Raw genomic sequence first — 15,379 nt, 5'->3', positions numbered from 1 at the left:
GGATTTGTGGATCCAGCTCAGGAAGCCGGGCCACTGGCTCTGCAGAAATAGATACAGGGCCCCGGTCACTCTGCCAGAGCGGGGGCAGGGCGGCCGGGGAGACTCGGGCAGGGGAAACATTTCCTGGACCAGCTGGCCGCAGGGCTCATGCCACCAACGCCCCTGCCTCGGTGGGCTCGTTCTGCAAGAAACGATGTCCTGGGTGTAAGTGCTCGGTCCCCACCGGCGTAGCGGGCAAGGCCTGTGTGCGGCTGACATTTACAGGAGAGCCAAAGCAGGAAGCCCAGACCGCAGGATAATTAGAGCTCCCTGGGGGTGTGGCCCGCGGGGATTTGGGGCGTCCGATGACGCAGACGCAAACCCTTTGTCAAGGTTACTCACGTCGTGCAGGGGGTAGGCGGCCGAGTAAACGCCGTTGGCCAGGAGGCTTGTGATACCTTAAAAATAAAGGCAGAGAGAGGATTACGGACCCAGGTACGTCTCCCGCCGCTCTCTTTGCAAACAGAGCAGTCCCAGGACTGTCTCAGTCGCCCAGAATGTTCTCAAAGCCAGCTGGCTACACAGAGCCAGGCCACTTTTCTGGTGTTTCCTCCCCGGGTTCAACTAGGAGACGGTAAAAACATGCTCTATCGGCAGAATTAGGAAGACACAGAGGAAACCCCAAGAGACAGTTACGCCTGGGAGGAAGAAGGTACCCCCGAACCTGCAATTCACCAACTACCCACACCTGCTGGAGGGCAAGCCTACAGATGAGAAAGGTGGATTTTAAGTGGTTAGAAAAGCTGAATCACGAGAAAAATACGGATGGGAAAATTGATGGTGTTGGAAAACACACATACAATTTGGAATTAGATTTGAGGTTGATTGGGAAAGCCGAAGGGGAGGCCTGCGGGCCCCACAGGGGGGCGGAGGCACTTACCGTATTTACTACATTTTCGCCTTTTACTTAAAAGGGCAGAGTCCTTCTTTCTTCCCTCTCCTTGCCCTGTTTGTACATCGGGCTATTAGTTACATGAAAACGACTGAAAGGACCAAAACTGCATTTGGGGGAGAAAGCGTTCGCTTGCGGCGGTCCGCACACCTGGGGGCGGTGGGGCAGTGGGGCGGGGGCCAGGCCTCGACGGCGGCCCGGGGCCCTGCGCTGGGCGCCTTACACAAGTCACCACACCTGCACCTCCGCAGCCCGCAGGTGTGCCTTCAGTGCCCGGCCCCAGAAGATGGTGCTGCGGAGGGAAAGGCAGAGAGGGGCGGGGGGCTCCTGGGAAATCTGATCTTGCTCACACCCGGGGGCGGGTGGGCAGTGCTGCTCGAGAGTCTCCAGAAGTCTTTTGCTGGTCACAGAACCCTCGGCATGGCCAGGGGGGCTTTGTAGGTGATAAGTGGGTCGGCTTTTTCAGTGGCCTAGCCGGCTGGTCCTTTACTACTCCACTGGGAAACGGTGGGAAAGTGTCTTCCTGAAATCCATTTAAAAATAGACCATCTCCTCTGTTAGTGATCTGGAATGATCAGGGAACCCCAGGGATGCTTAGAAATTCAAACCAGAGAGAAGTGGAAGCACACAGCGAAAACCCACATGCGTGAAAATTAATCTGTAATAATAGTGGACATGGGTTTGATTCAGCTTCATTGGCTCTCTCAGCATGGCATGGCCACAGGGCCTTTGCACAGGTGGCTCCCTCTGTCTGGACCCCTCATTTTCTTCAGACCTCTGCTCACGTGTCATCTCATCAGAAAGGACTTTTCTGATCATTGTTTCTAAATCCTCCCAGCCCTCCCAGCCCCCACAAGATGACATTCTGGCTTTTCTGATGATTATCTCTTTCCTCCTCCAGAATATAGATCCCCCGACGGTGACAGACATCAGTACTTGCTCAAGTTGAACAACTGAGTTTGGAGGTCAGGAGGGCTTTCAGACAAGGCACCGAGTGAAATGGGGTGCAGATGAGGGCCCTTGGTCTATCCACTCTGTCAGCAGGTCTGCCAGGGACAGGCTGGTGGGGCCACTCACAGATGGCTGCCCCTGGGGCCGGCCCTGGGCTCTTGGCAGACCTCCTCGGCAGCCATGCAGGTTTGCCCTGGAAGGGACCCTACAGGGGCCTCGTAGGCACATTAAGGTCTGGGACACTGTGCCGTACGGGAGCCATACTTCCTCCCACCTCTGGTGACCTGGCCACTCTAGAGGCTCTCGCTCCGTCTGTGGGCAGGCCTACAGTAGACAGTTTTCCTGGGCTCCTCTCGACCCCTGGACAGGACCCCCATTCCATTGACCTAGGACATGGGCTCAGAGAAGGCGGCCCTGTGACTGGCCATCCTGGCCACAGCACACGCAGCCCACCTGACCCTAGGGTCCCTCCTCTCCTCCTGTGTCCTGGGCCGGGCCTGCAGCTCACCCCTGCCCCCCTGTCCCCATGCGATTCTCTGCTTACTTCCCGGCATCCCTTCCTCTTCAGGGAGCCAAGTGTGCAAGGATTCTCTGTCCTGGATGCAGAGACCCTGCGCCTACCAGCGCAGCCCTGTGCCCCTGGAGGGCGTGTGTGACGTACAGCTCTCAGCGGGGTGGACAAGGGCTGAAGAAGAAGGAGGAATGCTGGCCAGAGGCATTCCTTTGCTCTGAAGTGTCTGGTTTTGGTGACCTCAGCCTGCAGCTGTGGGTGAGGGACCCATGCTGGGGTGGGGGTGGGGGTTCGACTCTATACACTTGGGTCTGGACAATTCTGCATCTGTGGCTTGGGGTGAACTATAAGCCGTACGGTACGCAAGGTGCCCAGCTGGGATGGTTTCGTGGTAGGTTCTAGAATCGGGATGTATGTCGAGGACGTGCCTTTCAGCAAGGCCCAGGTTGGAGCCGTGTGGGTCCCAGGTGGGGTGCCTTCCTCTCCACGCTGGGTGCATGTCTGGCTGCTTCCAGCCATGGGGTGCTGCTTTGGGCCATCACCCCCCCTGGAACCCCAATTATGTTCGCCCCTGGGCTGTGAAGGTCAACAGAGGGTGACGGCACCTTGGTCACCCCTACAGCTTCCAGCAGCCAGGATTTACCACCTCTGCAGGGAGAGGCTCCGTACACCGCCATGAAGGCCACGGGCCGGAGGGAAGGGCATCCTGGTGCCTAGAGCACCAGGCCATAAACCAGCCCTGTGCTCCTGGAATAGCTCTCCTGTCTGAAACGCTTACACCGGCTTAAATCAAAACCTTCTAAAACCCCCCCAAAACAGCTCCCCGCCTCCCACGGAGATGATTGGAGGCAAGATTAGGGCTGGGAGGGGAGTGCTGAGCTCAGGCCCCAGCAATGTCCTCACCCATGCTGTATTTGGCCTTGGTACACGTTGTTCTTTTCAGGATCTCGTAGACCTGTTGCAGAGACAAGGAGGAGGGGCGGACAGTTACTTGACACAGCACTGGCACGCAGAAGCGGTCACAGGACGGACAAGAAGTGACGTGGTCGAGCTTTACCAGCGACAGCCACCCACTTTTCTCTAAGGACAGATGGCAAGCCTTCCTAAGGATGCGCATCACCAGCGCCAAGGGTGTGCTGTTCTGCATTTTTCACGTCCCTCCAGGAGGCACAGTGCACGTTGTGCTGTTCAGGGTTGAGCGCTGTCCCCTACGCCCTGTGGGACAGGCCACTCTCCCTTTTGGCTGGGAAGGGAGTTGGGGTTCAGAGCCACGGGGACCCCACCAATGGGATCCCTCCCGGGTGTAGCCCTGGATGTTCTGGGAGCCCGAGGTGGGGGCGGGTCTTGGGAATTCATCCTACCCTGCGTCAGGAGATGACAGACCCCCCGAAAGGTTGCATACCATCCCAGCCCCGTGCCCCCTTTACTAACAAAACATCTCACTTGGTGGCCTCAGGGGCCCAGGCCTGGGCGTCTGCTTGCCTCTGGCCCTGGCTGCACCACACACAGGTGTGTGGTCCTGGGCAAACTACCTTACCACCCTGTGCCTTAGTGTCCCCGCTTGCAAAATGGGGTGAACATGACTGGTCCTCTGCCACAGACGTGACAGTGAAAGCAGCCATCCTTCCTCCAAGCCCAGGGCTCCCCCACAGGCTGCCAGTGGCCCCCAGGTCCTGAACCTCCTCCTGCACACCCCCATCTGTCCCGGCCCTCGCCCAGGGACTCGGCCTCCGGCTGTCCTCTCACTCACAAACCCTCCCCCGAGGCCCGGGGCCTTCACCTGTGCTCTCCCTTCTGCCAGAAGCATGTGGTCCCTGAGATCTAAGTGGCTGCGAGGGCCACGGCTCTGCCTTCTTGCTCTGCTCGTGTCCTGGAGTGCTCCCTTCCACCTGCCCTAAACATGCCACCTCCCTCCCACCCACAGTAGGTGCTCAATAACTGCCAATAATTGCACGAACGAACCACTCAGTCAGCTGGCCCTGTCCCCCTTACCGCCGAATTTAACTGCTGGCCCCATCCTGACCTTGCTGAACCATCTATAAATACAGCCTCCCACTCAGCTGTGGTGACGGCCCCATTCATGGCCACCTGCAAGCCCACATCTGCCTGCACCTGCCATCCCGCAGCTGGCCACTGGCCATGGTCTTTTTTAAATTTTTATTTATTATTATTTTTTTGTATATTTTTTATTGGAGTTAGATTTGCCAACATATAGTATAACACCCAGTGCTCATCCCGTCAAGTGCCCCCTCAGTGTCTGTCATCCAAACACCCGGCCATGATCTTTTTAGAACAGATCTGACCACATCATAAACCTTGCCCTGCAACCTTCTATGGCTCCCTAGTCTCCACAGGCTGAAGATCTGAGTCCCAAGACCAGCACATCCAGCCCTTCCCGCTGATCCTGACTCCTACCCCCCTGCACACTGGGTGACCCTGATGCCAGGAGCAGGGGGAAGGAGGCAGGAAGGGCTGTCCATCTCCACACCTTCGCCTAGGATGATGTCTCCCCAACACCAGATACTATCAGATCTCAAAGACCATGGGGCCTGGCTAACCAAGGGCCAAGTTCTGAGCTGCCAGTGTCTCTGGAGCAGCGGCACTTTACAAACTGGCCTTCGAGGTCTTTGGGAGAGAGCGCCCCACATCCCAGAGGTAAAGCAGATTGTTCAGTTAGTACCTATAGACAGAGCCCCTTTCTGTGACTTGGGGTCACAGACTGAACTCTATTCTTTTGGCAGATTCCCAACGAGATGGGGTCTAGAGCTTCCCATTCACATATGCCCCCCAGCCCCAACAGCAAGAGCGAATTCGTGACTTTGCACTCTGCCCTGTGCTTCTAGGGAGCACGGTGGCAGCCCCGGACATCGTAAAAGGCTGGGGCACACCTGCATGTTGAAACCGACACGTGACTCGGTTTCCTTAGCTGGCCATTCCTCCAATTCTCTATTTCCTAACGATGAAGAAAAAGTAAGACTGGCTGGTTCTCCCAAGTGGCCGATGTCCGAGGTGTTCCCCCTCACGGACACCTGTCAGCCCCGAGCTACACCAGCTGGCCAATGTTTGCACACACACGAGTTCCTTCTCATTTACTATAATGAGATGCAATTGCTAAGATCAGTCAGTAACACGGTTAATATAAATCATGGTGCTGTGTCCAGGTCACCCTGTGTGGACAGGCACCACTGCCCGCTGAGCAGGAAGCCAGAGCCATTCTTGTTCTGGTGCAGGCTCGGTGCCTCCTGAGGTCACGAGGCTGGGAGCGGTCAGAGGGCAGGCAGGTGGGACCCGGATCTGCCTTCCCACTGGCAGCGGCCCAAGGCCCCTCACCAATGCGACCTGTACCACCGTCCCCGCATCTGGCCTCCTGCCAGCCTGGGGATGTGGCCGTGAGGGGCAGTTACCTGCTCAAAGTCAGGTGGCTTCCCCCCACCCCACCCTGCATCTCTCCCCTCCAGGCTGGGCTTTCTAGGAGGGGAGGGAGGGAGACAGAGCAGCAGGCTGTCTGCTGCGAGGTTAATTTCTTGTGCAGATAAATGTTGGGTCCTGAGCCGTGCGTGGTCCAGCCTGGCTGGTGGACAAGTTGGCGGCCGAAGGAGACACACTGAACCAATACCTTGAAGGGGGCAGGGTGGCCTGGGCAGGTTTCAGACTTGAATTTGCTCCTCTGGCACAGGCCTGGCAGCCTACCCCAACCACGCAGCTTTGCCTGCACCGCCCCATCACTCCTGCCAGGCCTGCCCGCTTGGAAGCGCTGGGTCCGGGGCCCCGGTAACTCGGTGAAGGGCCAGGGCAGGGGGGCTGGGGTACAGGCACTGAGGGGTCTGGAGTCCCTCTGCCCCCTTTCTGCTGCTCCACCTGGCTCTCCTCCTCCCACGCGGGGCGGAGGGGTGGGGGCTCCCCCTGGGCTCCCGCAGCCTCTCTGTTCTATTATTCTCATTATTGCTGTCACAGGCAATTAGAGCCCGCTTCCACCTGGAGGAGTTCTGCTGAAATGAAATTATCATCCGCTTCTCCCCGGGGCCACCTTGCTGGGGAGCCAGCGACTCCCACGAGCAATACTCACTATCGTGCTCCGGGTTTTGCTGTCGAAAAAGGAATCCTTGTCAGACAGGTCAAATCTGTTGAAAAATTGGGAAGGAAAAGACACAGTTCATCGGAGTCGGCCCTCCTGGTCTCCAAGGCCCTGGGAAAGCATGCTGTGCCCATGAGCCGTGACTGTGAAATTGGGCAAACTCCCTGTAAAGACCAGGTGTGCCCTGACCCTGGGCATCTGCAGCGGTCCGTGTCATTCCCCTGGCCCCTCCGGGAGGCTTGGACACCCACGCCTCCCTCCCAAGCATGGGCTTTCCTCTGATGATGCCCTGGGTCTCTTCTTCAACGCTGCCGGGGGTGGGGACCATGCCGCCCCTCCCATCAGACACTGCCAATACTGAAGACAGTGTCCCTATACTTCACAACCGGTCCTGAGGTCTTGGCTCCCGCAGAGGTTTCCTAAGGCTTCCTGAGGGCAGAGGGATCCCTCCGGGAGTGCTACCACTCCCCAAGGCACTTGGGGTACAGCCGGGGAGGGGGCTCCAACCCATGGGCCTGGAGGCAAGCCAGGCCTGGCAAAGGGGTGCCCAGGGAGTCAGCCAGGGCAGAGCCAAGGCAGGCCGGGGTGCTGGGAGGTCCTAGAAGGAGGGCACCCCCATCCTGGGGCTGGTGTAAGGAGCCGGGCTAGGGGCTGCTTTGTAAAAATGTCTTATTTCTAATCCCCAGGAGGATCAAGAAATCGCAGTGGAGTGCAGTACATGGCCCCTGCCCTGTGACTAATATGTTTGCCAGAGCAGAAGCCCCAGTGCTGAGCTGAGAAACCGTTCTCCATGTCCCGTGAGACCAGTGGCATCCTGGAGACCCCCCCTCTCCCCCTGCTTGTCATCAATGTCCCTCTGGGCCCCAGAGCCCAAGCCCTCTCTGTTCCCACCACTGCCCACACTCCGGATCTGTCCAGTGAGGCCACCACGGGCCCAGAGGGCTCTGCCCCACTGTCCCCTGGGAGCAGGGCAGGAGGGAAGGTTCCAGAACAGGTACAGAACTGCCAGGCAACCATGCTGGCTGCGAGTCCCTGGGGCCTCAGGACTCCAGCTGGGGCTGCTCTTTAGTTCCTGCCTCGCAGAGCTGGGCAGGCTTCAGGTGGCAGGTTAACCAGACCCTCTCACTGGAACACAGCCCCAGAGGGGCGGCGCCGGGCATAAGGGAGGAGATGCCCAGGTCACTGCTGTGGGGCTGTAAGCCAAGGCATGTGCACACCCTCACCCAGGCCTGTGCAGTGTTCCTAAGTGTCCCTCAGCAGAACAGGACTCTTGGTCCCTTAATTCCTTAATTAATGGTCATTTTGGAAATCATTCTTGAACCTTTTCTGTGCTCAAGAACCAAAGCTCTTCTGAGAATGTGCTGCAGGGGCGGAAACTCCCCACTTCTCTGGCCTTAGGGGACTGCCCTACAGCTTGTATCTCTCGTGTCATGTACCAGGCTGTGGGGTCTGCCCATCAGGGCCTTGGGGAACGGGCAAACGGGTGGGGTTAGGGGCGGGGTGTCCTCACTTACAAGTGCTGCTTCTCCCGGGAGAAGGGGTAGGAGAGTCTCTTTGTGGTCTGGGGTCTGTGCTCTGCCACCTTGGGCTGGATGGGGTCCGTGATTTTCTGGAGCACCGAGTTGATCTTTTTCAGGAGGCCACGGGTCTCGTTAATGTGGTAGAGCTGCAGACCAGATCGGGAGGGGGGAGCCCGCGTCATCTGCTGAGCTGTGACCCTTGGAATCTATTCTCAGAAGGTCCCAGGACTGTCCCACCCCACCGCGATGCATGTCCTGGGAACCGAGCTCTAGGATGGGGCCGAGTGCCTCGCCCCCCCCACCCCCGCCACACTCGGTTTCCAGATAAACCCTGCAAACTCCAAGTTTGAAGAGAGACCCCACCAAAGTACAATTGCAACACATTCCAGAAAACCTGCCTCTGAACTTTGCTTTGTTTCAAGAGGTAACCCACAGGGTCTCAGCGGATTTCAGGAGCCAGGGGCCGATCTGCCCCCAGAATAGCTCCCCCTGCCCCCTGCTTTCCTTTCCGAGCACGAAATAAAATCCCGACGCCTCACTAAACTCCAGGAACATACTGTTAGATTGCTTCTCAGCCGGAAATGTGCAGAGATTAAAAAGCAAAAGCCCAGCAAGCTAGGAAATGTAATTAGAAGGAGTCTGATGAATTAGCCAAGACACCACAAGTAGGAAAAGCAGGGGCGGGAAGTCTAAGTGGGTATTTGCAACAGGCTCCCAACTGCTCTCTCTGTGCCGTCTCTTGCTGGGTTTGGTCTGGGGTCTCCGAAGACCCTCCCAGGGCTGCGCCGTATCCTCCGTAATCAAGACCCGGGAGCCCGCTGCCCTCCCCGGGGGTGGCACGGACACTCACTTGGCCTCTCACCACCGAGCCCCTCCCGGCAACCTTCTCCCACCCAGCACCGGCGCCAACACAGGCCTCGGAGTACAAACATCAGCACCCACCTTCTTCGTGGGCATCTTCAGTTTCAAGAACTCGGCCTCTCTGCATAGCACGTTCCAGGGCGCGTGGATCTTTACAAATCCGACCCCGTGAATTTTAGTCTAGAAAGGAGAGAAGTCTTCGATCAGCGTGGGAAGCTCCGGGTTGGAAACCATCGCACACCTGAGGTTTACGGGGCTGCGGCTCTGCGTGGCTGCTATCAGCAGCCCCTCACTCACTCCTCCCGGCACCACCCAGAGGGGGTGTGGAGCCGGAAGGGCCTGGATGGGGTCCCATAATCTAAGATGCCTGGGGAATTTTCAGGGACTGCGAGCAGCTCGGCCAAAAAAAGAGGACCTTTCACAGTAGAGAAAGGTCCCTTTGACTCCTGGCTGCAGGTGGGTGCCCCCCGTCCCTTAGCAGAGAGGAAGAAGGGAGGCAACTCCCTCTGGACATTCCCTCTGTGGGGTCAGACCACACCTGCACCTGCACCTGCACCTGCACCCGGCTGATCCCTGGGGCCCTGATGTCGGCACTGTCTTCATACTCACATGAGTGGGCAGCCCCAGCGTAGGGGCTCAGGGGTGGGCCTGTTCAAGCCTGACACCCCCTGAACAGCTGAGAGCTTGGATGAGGTGCTTCCCCCTGGGCCAGTGTGTTGGATGACAGTGACAAACGGCTTGGGGCTGCTGGGCACTGGTTGGCTGCAAGCTGCGTGGCCACGGGCTTCATCAGTATGGATGCCACGGCCTTTCACAGCCAGTGGCTGTGCCCTGGCTTCACCAACGGGCTCACAGGCCTTGGGGAGATTGAGTCACAGCCCAAGTTCTCCCCAGAATTAAAAGCAGTGTCATGACACAGCATTCCCAGCCCTGGGTCTGTATCCACAGGAAGTCTGGACCCTGGAGAGACATGTGTGTCCACTGTTCATGCAATGCCACTCGCACCCACCAAGACAGCAACAGCCCGCGTCCATTGACGGAAGGACGGATAAAGACGTGGTGTGTGCACACGATGGAGGAGCACCCAGCTGCGCTAAAGGACGAAAAGCCGCAACGTGGTGGACCTGGGGCTTCTGCCACACGAAATAAGCCAGACATAGAACGACAAAGACCATGCGGCATCCCTTATAGGTGGAACCTTATACATCTGTTTAAAAAGACCAATTTCACAGATATAGATATTTCTGATATATCAGCAACAACAGAAAAGCTGACTCAGGCCTGGTGGCCGCATTCGTGACCTCATCCGGGTAACCGTTTCAGGACATATGGGCACATCAAGTCACACTTGCACAGGTGCCCTCGGTGTTCAATTACTCCTGCACAAAGTTGGGGCGGCGCGGGCCAGCAGCTTGCACTGGCAGGTGTGGGGCCCGCGTTCAAGCGCAACAATGCACAACGCCCCAATGACCCTCTACTCTTCTCTGCATGCCCCCCGCCCCCAGCCAAATTTCATGTTTAGGAGATTCCCTGGATGGAGCGAAGAGCAGTACTGAGGTAATACGAGGCACATGCAACATCAGCATCCTGGCTCCGTGTCCTAGTTCAGCTGTAACAAGTGACCACACAGTACATGGCTTAAAATGATGCAGATTCGCTGTCTCATGGTCTGGGGCTGGGAGTCCTAAATCAAGGTGTCCTTAGGTCACACTCCCTCTGGAGGCTCAAGAGGGAGGGTCCTTCCGGGCTCATCCAGCTGCTGGAGGCTCCAGGAGGTCCCTGGGCTGTGGCCACGCACCTCACACACCTCTGCCACCACATGGCCTCTCCCCTGTGGGTCTCTGTTTCAAATCTCTGTCTCCTTTCTCTTCTAAGGCCGCCTATCACTGGATTGAAGGCTCACCTTAAATCCCAGGTGATCTCACCCAGATATCCTTGATGTGGGTCTTCCAAATAAGGTCATGTTTGCAGATGCCAGGTGGACACAGCTTTGCCGCCATGCTTGCCATGAATCTGCAGCCCAGAGCCCTGTAGGGCTTTGCACAGTGAACCTGTCTATATGGTGAGAGAGCTTCCAAGAAGCATGGGCCCAGGAGCTGGGGCCTGAGGCCGCCTCAGAGGAACACACCAGGACCAGGGCACTCAGCACAGAGACCCGATGGGTGAGGGCTCAGAGGTGTGCCAGCGCGGGGCAGCCTGCAGGGAGCCTGGAGTCCTGGCATGGCCCAGGCTGGGCCCATAGCACACAGACCCGTGAACGGACATATGCCAGCAAGAGCTGGAGGACCCAGCCTGGGAGTTGTAGGGAGGGGAGCCCAGATCTCCTGCTGCCCTCCAGGGGCATGTCCAGGAGGCACCAAGATAAGGCCTTGAGATCGAGTGGCCTGAGTCAGCATTGCACCCCACCCCTGTGTATCTCTGGCAAGTGATTCAACCTCTCTGAGCCCATTTCCTCACTTGGAGTTCTCTGCAGTGTTAAGACTTGCTTCATACTCAGGGGAGGCCTTGGTGCTCTTAGCATCCCTGCCCAGCCCCCCAGCTGGCAGGAGGTGTCAGTGCAAAGAAGGGCTGTGTGGCTCCCGCTCCAGATCACCTCTCCTTGGCCACTGGGCAGTTGAGGCCATGCAGGCTTATGTGCATGAACACCCTTGGCCAACAAGCTTGAGGCCGCCTCCCCAGCTCGGGGAAGCCCTGGAAGGGACCACAATCTGAGAGGCAGCAGCGCCCCACCCAGGTGACTCACGGGCGCCAGGCCGATCTCAGGGGGTGCCCCGGAGCAGGGAGAAATGACCGCTGACCGCAGAGCCCGTCTCTCCCCGTTACAGACCCGGGTCTATTTCTGGGCACTGCTCACCCACACACAAAGACCCAAAATATATTCTTCCTAGTCTCATGGAGATTTCTCTCGCCAGTGGTCACGGAGCTGGTGCCTGCGGCCGGCCTCCCTGGGAAAACACGCTCCTCTGTTTACGTGAGCAACGAGGTCTCTCCCAGGAAACATCTGGCGGGATTTGGGAAAGGGGTCGTGGGACCAGTTTGGAAAACACACACATGGGATGTTCTCAAATGTGGTGCCCGGCCTGACCGTGGCCCGCCCCCAGTGGGAAGAAAGCGTGAGACAGCCGGGTCCCCCCTTCCCCAGCCAGGCACCCAGAGCAGCGAGTCTGGCCGACTGCTACCCTCCTGACGTGGAATCACCTGGGAGGCCGCAGACCCGATGGGGTGACAGGCGGGAGTGTGGGCAAGGGCAGGGGCAGGGCCCCCGGGCACCCCCCAGATGGACACCATGCTCACCTGGCCAGGAGCTTCTCCTGGGGCAAACCGAGTGTGTTCAAGCCTCCATTCTGAGCCCAACTCATAAAATCTGTGACCTGACCAGAACTGTTTCTGGCATTTTCATTTCAGAAGGAAGAAGAAAGTCACAAACGAAACAACCCTAACATCCCCAAAGGGGATTCATGGTGGCTAAGCACCCCTGGGGCTCCCCTCTGCCTTCCCACGGCCGCCTTGGACCTTCTGAGGCCACCCCTAGGCTGGACCACGTGCTTCCACCACCTGGCCACGGCTCACTTGTGGTGGTTGAGGCATGGGCTGGGGATTGCTGCAAGGTTGGCTTTGGTGAGGACCACCCACGAGCCATCTCTGGTTGCCCCTGGCTCCCCAGAGAGCTCCTGGCAGCACTGTCCCCTGAGCCCACCTGACCCACAGGCCGCCTCATGCCCCGGGGCACCTCTCGGTCACTGCGATGTCCTGATGGAGGGAAGCAGGTGTCCCCTGGTGTGGTACCACCATGAGGGCCTCCGCAGCCCTGCCTCGTGTGAATGACCCTGCCCGGCTCCAGGTCCTGAGCGTCACAGGGACACAAGGACCCTCCCTGAGCTCAGTCCAGAAGGGGAAGCCCAGGAGGGGCTTGGGGCCCGCCCCTGACATCACCAGGCCTCAACTTCTGACAAGGACCCCACCACCCCCGGCAGGTGTCATGAGGAGGACGGCATGGGGCCCCCTCTGGACCCTGACCTGGGGATGTCGGGGCTGCTCTATGGGAGGGCTCATGGTCTCCACAACAAATAGGGCAGCAGGGCCAGGCCCACCAGGGGGAAAACCAGCACAAAGGGCCCCCACCAGCCTGTGGACTCTGGACAGATGGCACGGATCACAACCAGCCATGCTCACCTTGTTTAGAGAAATAAATGTCAGGACGGAAAGGTCCCGCAAAGGACAGGAAACCACTAAAAAAAAAAAAAAAATGACACAGCCAATCTGGAAAAGAACCAAACAGGACTTCCAGAAATAAAAAACTGTCGTAATTAAAAACTCAACGAGTGTGTTTGAGGATCCTCCGCCCCTCTGAGGGCAGGAGCCCGGATGCTGGCAAGATCTGCCCCGGGCCCCCCGGGAAGGGTCAAATCTGGCCTGAACTGCGGTTGGAGCATCTGCCGACCTCCGTGGCACAGTCTGCCGGGGCTTGTTTCAAGTCACCGAAGGGTTCACAACCAGCCAGCAGGGTTCCCCGAGGTGCCAGGACGAGCCGGCTCAGACACACCACAGGCCAGGAGACCCGGGACATCACACCTGCAGCCTGAGTGGCAGACCTTCCACCGGCCCCCCCGGCCCCCTGGCACCCGGGCCATGCAAAGGTCTTTGGGGTGCTTAAAGACATGGCTTTTTTTTTTTTAAAAGATTTTATTTATTTATTCATGAGAGACACGGAGAGAGAGAGGCAGAGACACAGGCAGAGAGAAGCAGGCTCCTTGCAGGGAGCCCAATGTGGGACTCGATCCCGGGTCTCCAGGATCACACCCTGGGCCGAAGGTAGACGCTCAACCACTGAGCCACCCAGGAGTCCCAAAGACGTGGCTTTGAAAAGAATGTCCAGAATTCACTTTAAAAGTCTGCTTCCACAAAACCAAGACAAGCCTTAAGAGAAGATGTACGAGGCATAAAACCTTTAAGACCAAAGATGTGAATGCGTAATTATGAAATTATGAACAGAGAAATAATAGCTTCAGGACTAGACGAGGATCCCTAACATCCCAGGCTGTGAACGGCCGGGCCCCAGGGGGGGCACTCAGTCCCAGGGTGGGGGCTGGCTCACAGCACGTGGTTCAGGGCAAAGAACACGAGGCAGGACCTGGGGTCAGGGGCCAGTACCCGCCCCTGCTGGGTCCTGTGGCCTTGGTCTCCTTGCTCCACTGCTCAGAGCCTCAGGACCATTCTTCCCACTTAGGCAGGGGGCGTCACGGCTGGACCATCTCCCATGGAGGGGGCAGGGGGCCCACGCAGCGTGGGGTGGGCATTTGCCTCCAAACCAACAGGTCCCCTGAGGGCCACCTGCCATCTGTTCTGACACATGGAGAAGCCAGGATTGGGGATCTCAGGGTTCTCAAGTGGAGGACCTCCACACCTAATCCCCATGGCAGTGAGGGGGGTCTGTCCCCAGTCCCCCCAGTGCTGAGGGCTGTGCCTCTCGCCCCGGTTAGCCAAGCCTCAGAGCCATCTCAGACACCCACCTTGGACACCTGCTGGAATCTGCAAGAAGCCTGGCTCCCTCCCTCTCCCCCTCATGACTGTGGCGCCCCTTCCCACCATCGGCCACGGTCATGTGGCGTCAGGGTGGTGTGCGGGGGGTCTCACACACTGGGGGACCCTGCCCTGCTCAATGTGCTTTCTGATTCCCGTCCGGCAGGAGGTAAGCTGGGAACCGCAGCCTGTGCGCAGCCGACGGCTGCAGGCAGGGAGGCAGTCACTTTCCTAGATCTGCCCAGCACTCCAGGAGGAGGGACGTACCATCACGCCCATTTCACAGGTGGGAAAACTGAGGCCCAGAGAGGGGAAGCCACTCATTCCTGGGCTGTCCCGCTAGGAGGTGGCTGAGGGGGTCTGAGGCCGACCTCACAGCCCTGCTGCGAGCCCCGAACCCAGGTCTGGAACAGCAGCTGCTCCTCCTCCCTGGCTTTTGAAAAGCAACATCCACACTAACAAAGTTAGGAACGCTTGCCACAGAAGGACCTCCCGGCTACGGGGCAGGAAGGCAGAGAAACGCCAGCTGGCCAACCTGGCCGCCCAGGTGAGCCCCGAGCAGCAGCAGGAATGCAGACTTTATGGGGCTCCAGAGTCCACGGCCCCAACAAAGCCAGGGTCGAGTTCAACCCTGGGGCAGGGTGGGCTGGGCCACCCCAGCACACAGCCGGGATTCTGGTGTGTGGCCTTCTCGGCAGTGACCCACGCACATAAATAATGTCCAGCAGGCTTTGAGGCCAGACTTGAAGAATGCTGATGGGTTTCAGTTGCAAGGAAACAAGTTCTCCTCCTTCTAATGGGAAGCCTGGAAGCTGACTCCACTGCGTCGGAGAGACGCCCCCACCCTTCCTGCCACTTCCTGTTATGCTGTCCTGGGGTCTCGGACACGGGACCCTCGGGGACCCTCATGCATGAAATCGATGTTCAGGGCTGCCCTCTGGATGGAGGCACGGAGCCAGTCTTGACACCCCAGCGTCTCTCTCCTCAGGGAGACTGGGAAGCAGTTTTCA

The 15,379-nt window shown here is 58.3% G+C and overlaps 1 protein-coding gene and 1 long non-coding RNA gene across 9 annotated transcripts in view; one reads left to right on the top strand and one right to left on the bottom strand.

Moving 5' to 3' along the window:
* Positions 1-15,379, bottom strand: part of ANO1 (anoctamin 1) — an 81,360-nt gene that overhangs the window by 53,633 nt on the left and 12,348 nt on the right. For 4 of the 8 annotated variants that reach the window (XM_077862759.1, XM_077862763.1, XM_077862760.1 and 1 more), the window contains exons 3-8: positions 8,931-9,029; positions 7,983-8,134; positions 6,460-6,514; positions 3,297-3,348; positions 920-985; positions 382-437 (exon numbers count right to left, since the gene is read on the bottom strand). In XM_077862759.1, the coding sequence (XP_077718885.1) occupies positions 382-437; positions 920-985; positions 3,297-3,348; positions 6,460-6,514; positions 7,983-8,134; positions 8,931-9,029 (480 nt within the window). The remainder of the gene's footprint in view (positions 1-381; positions 438-919; positions 986-3,296; positions 3,349-6,459; positions 6,515-7,982; positions 8,135-8,930; positions 9,030-15,379) is intronic. The other 4 variants (XM_077862761.1, XM_077862766.1, XM_077862764.1 and 1 more) reach the window with 1 other exon arrangement.
* LOC144292465 (uncharacterized) lies at positions 3,016-7,979 on the top strand. Its single transcript, XR_013359853.1, has 3 exons — positions 3,016-3,524; positions 4,739-6,645; positions 7,155-7,979. It is a non-coding gene; the product is annotated as an uncharacterized LOC144292465 (long non-coding RNA).

This window comes from Canis aureus, chromosome 21 (genome assembly GCF_053574225.1).
Source record: "Canis aureus isolate CA01 chromosome 21, VMU_Caureus_v.1.0, whole genome shotgun sequence".
Classification (NCBI taxonomy): Eukaryota; Metazoa; Chordata; class Mammalia; order Carnivora; family Canidae; genus Canis; species Canis aureus.
Note: the sequence above shows the minus strand (reverse complement) of the source record. Positions and strands in the feature narration are given on the sequence as shown.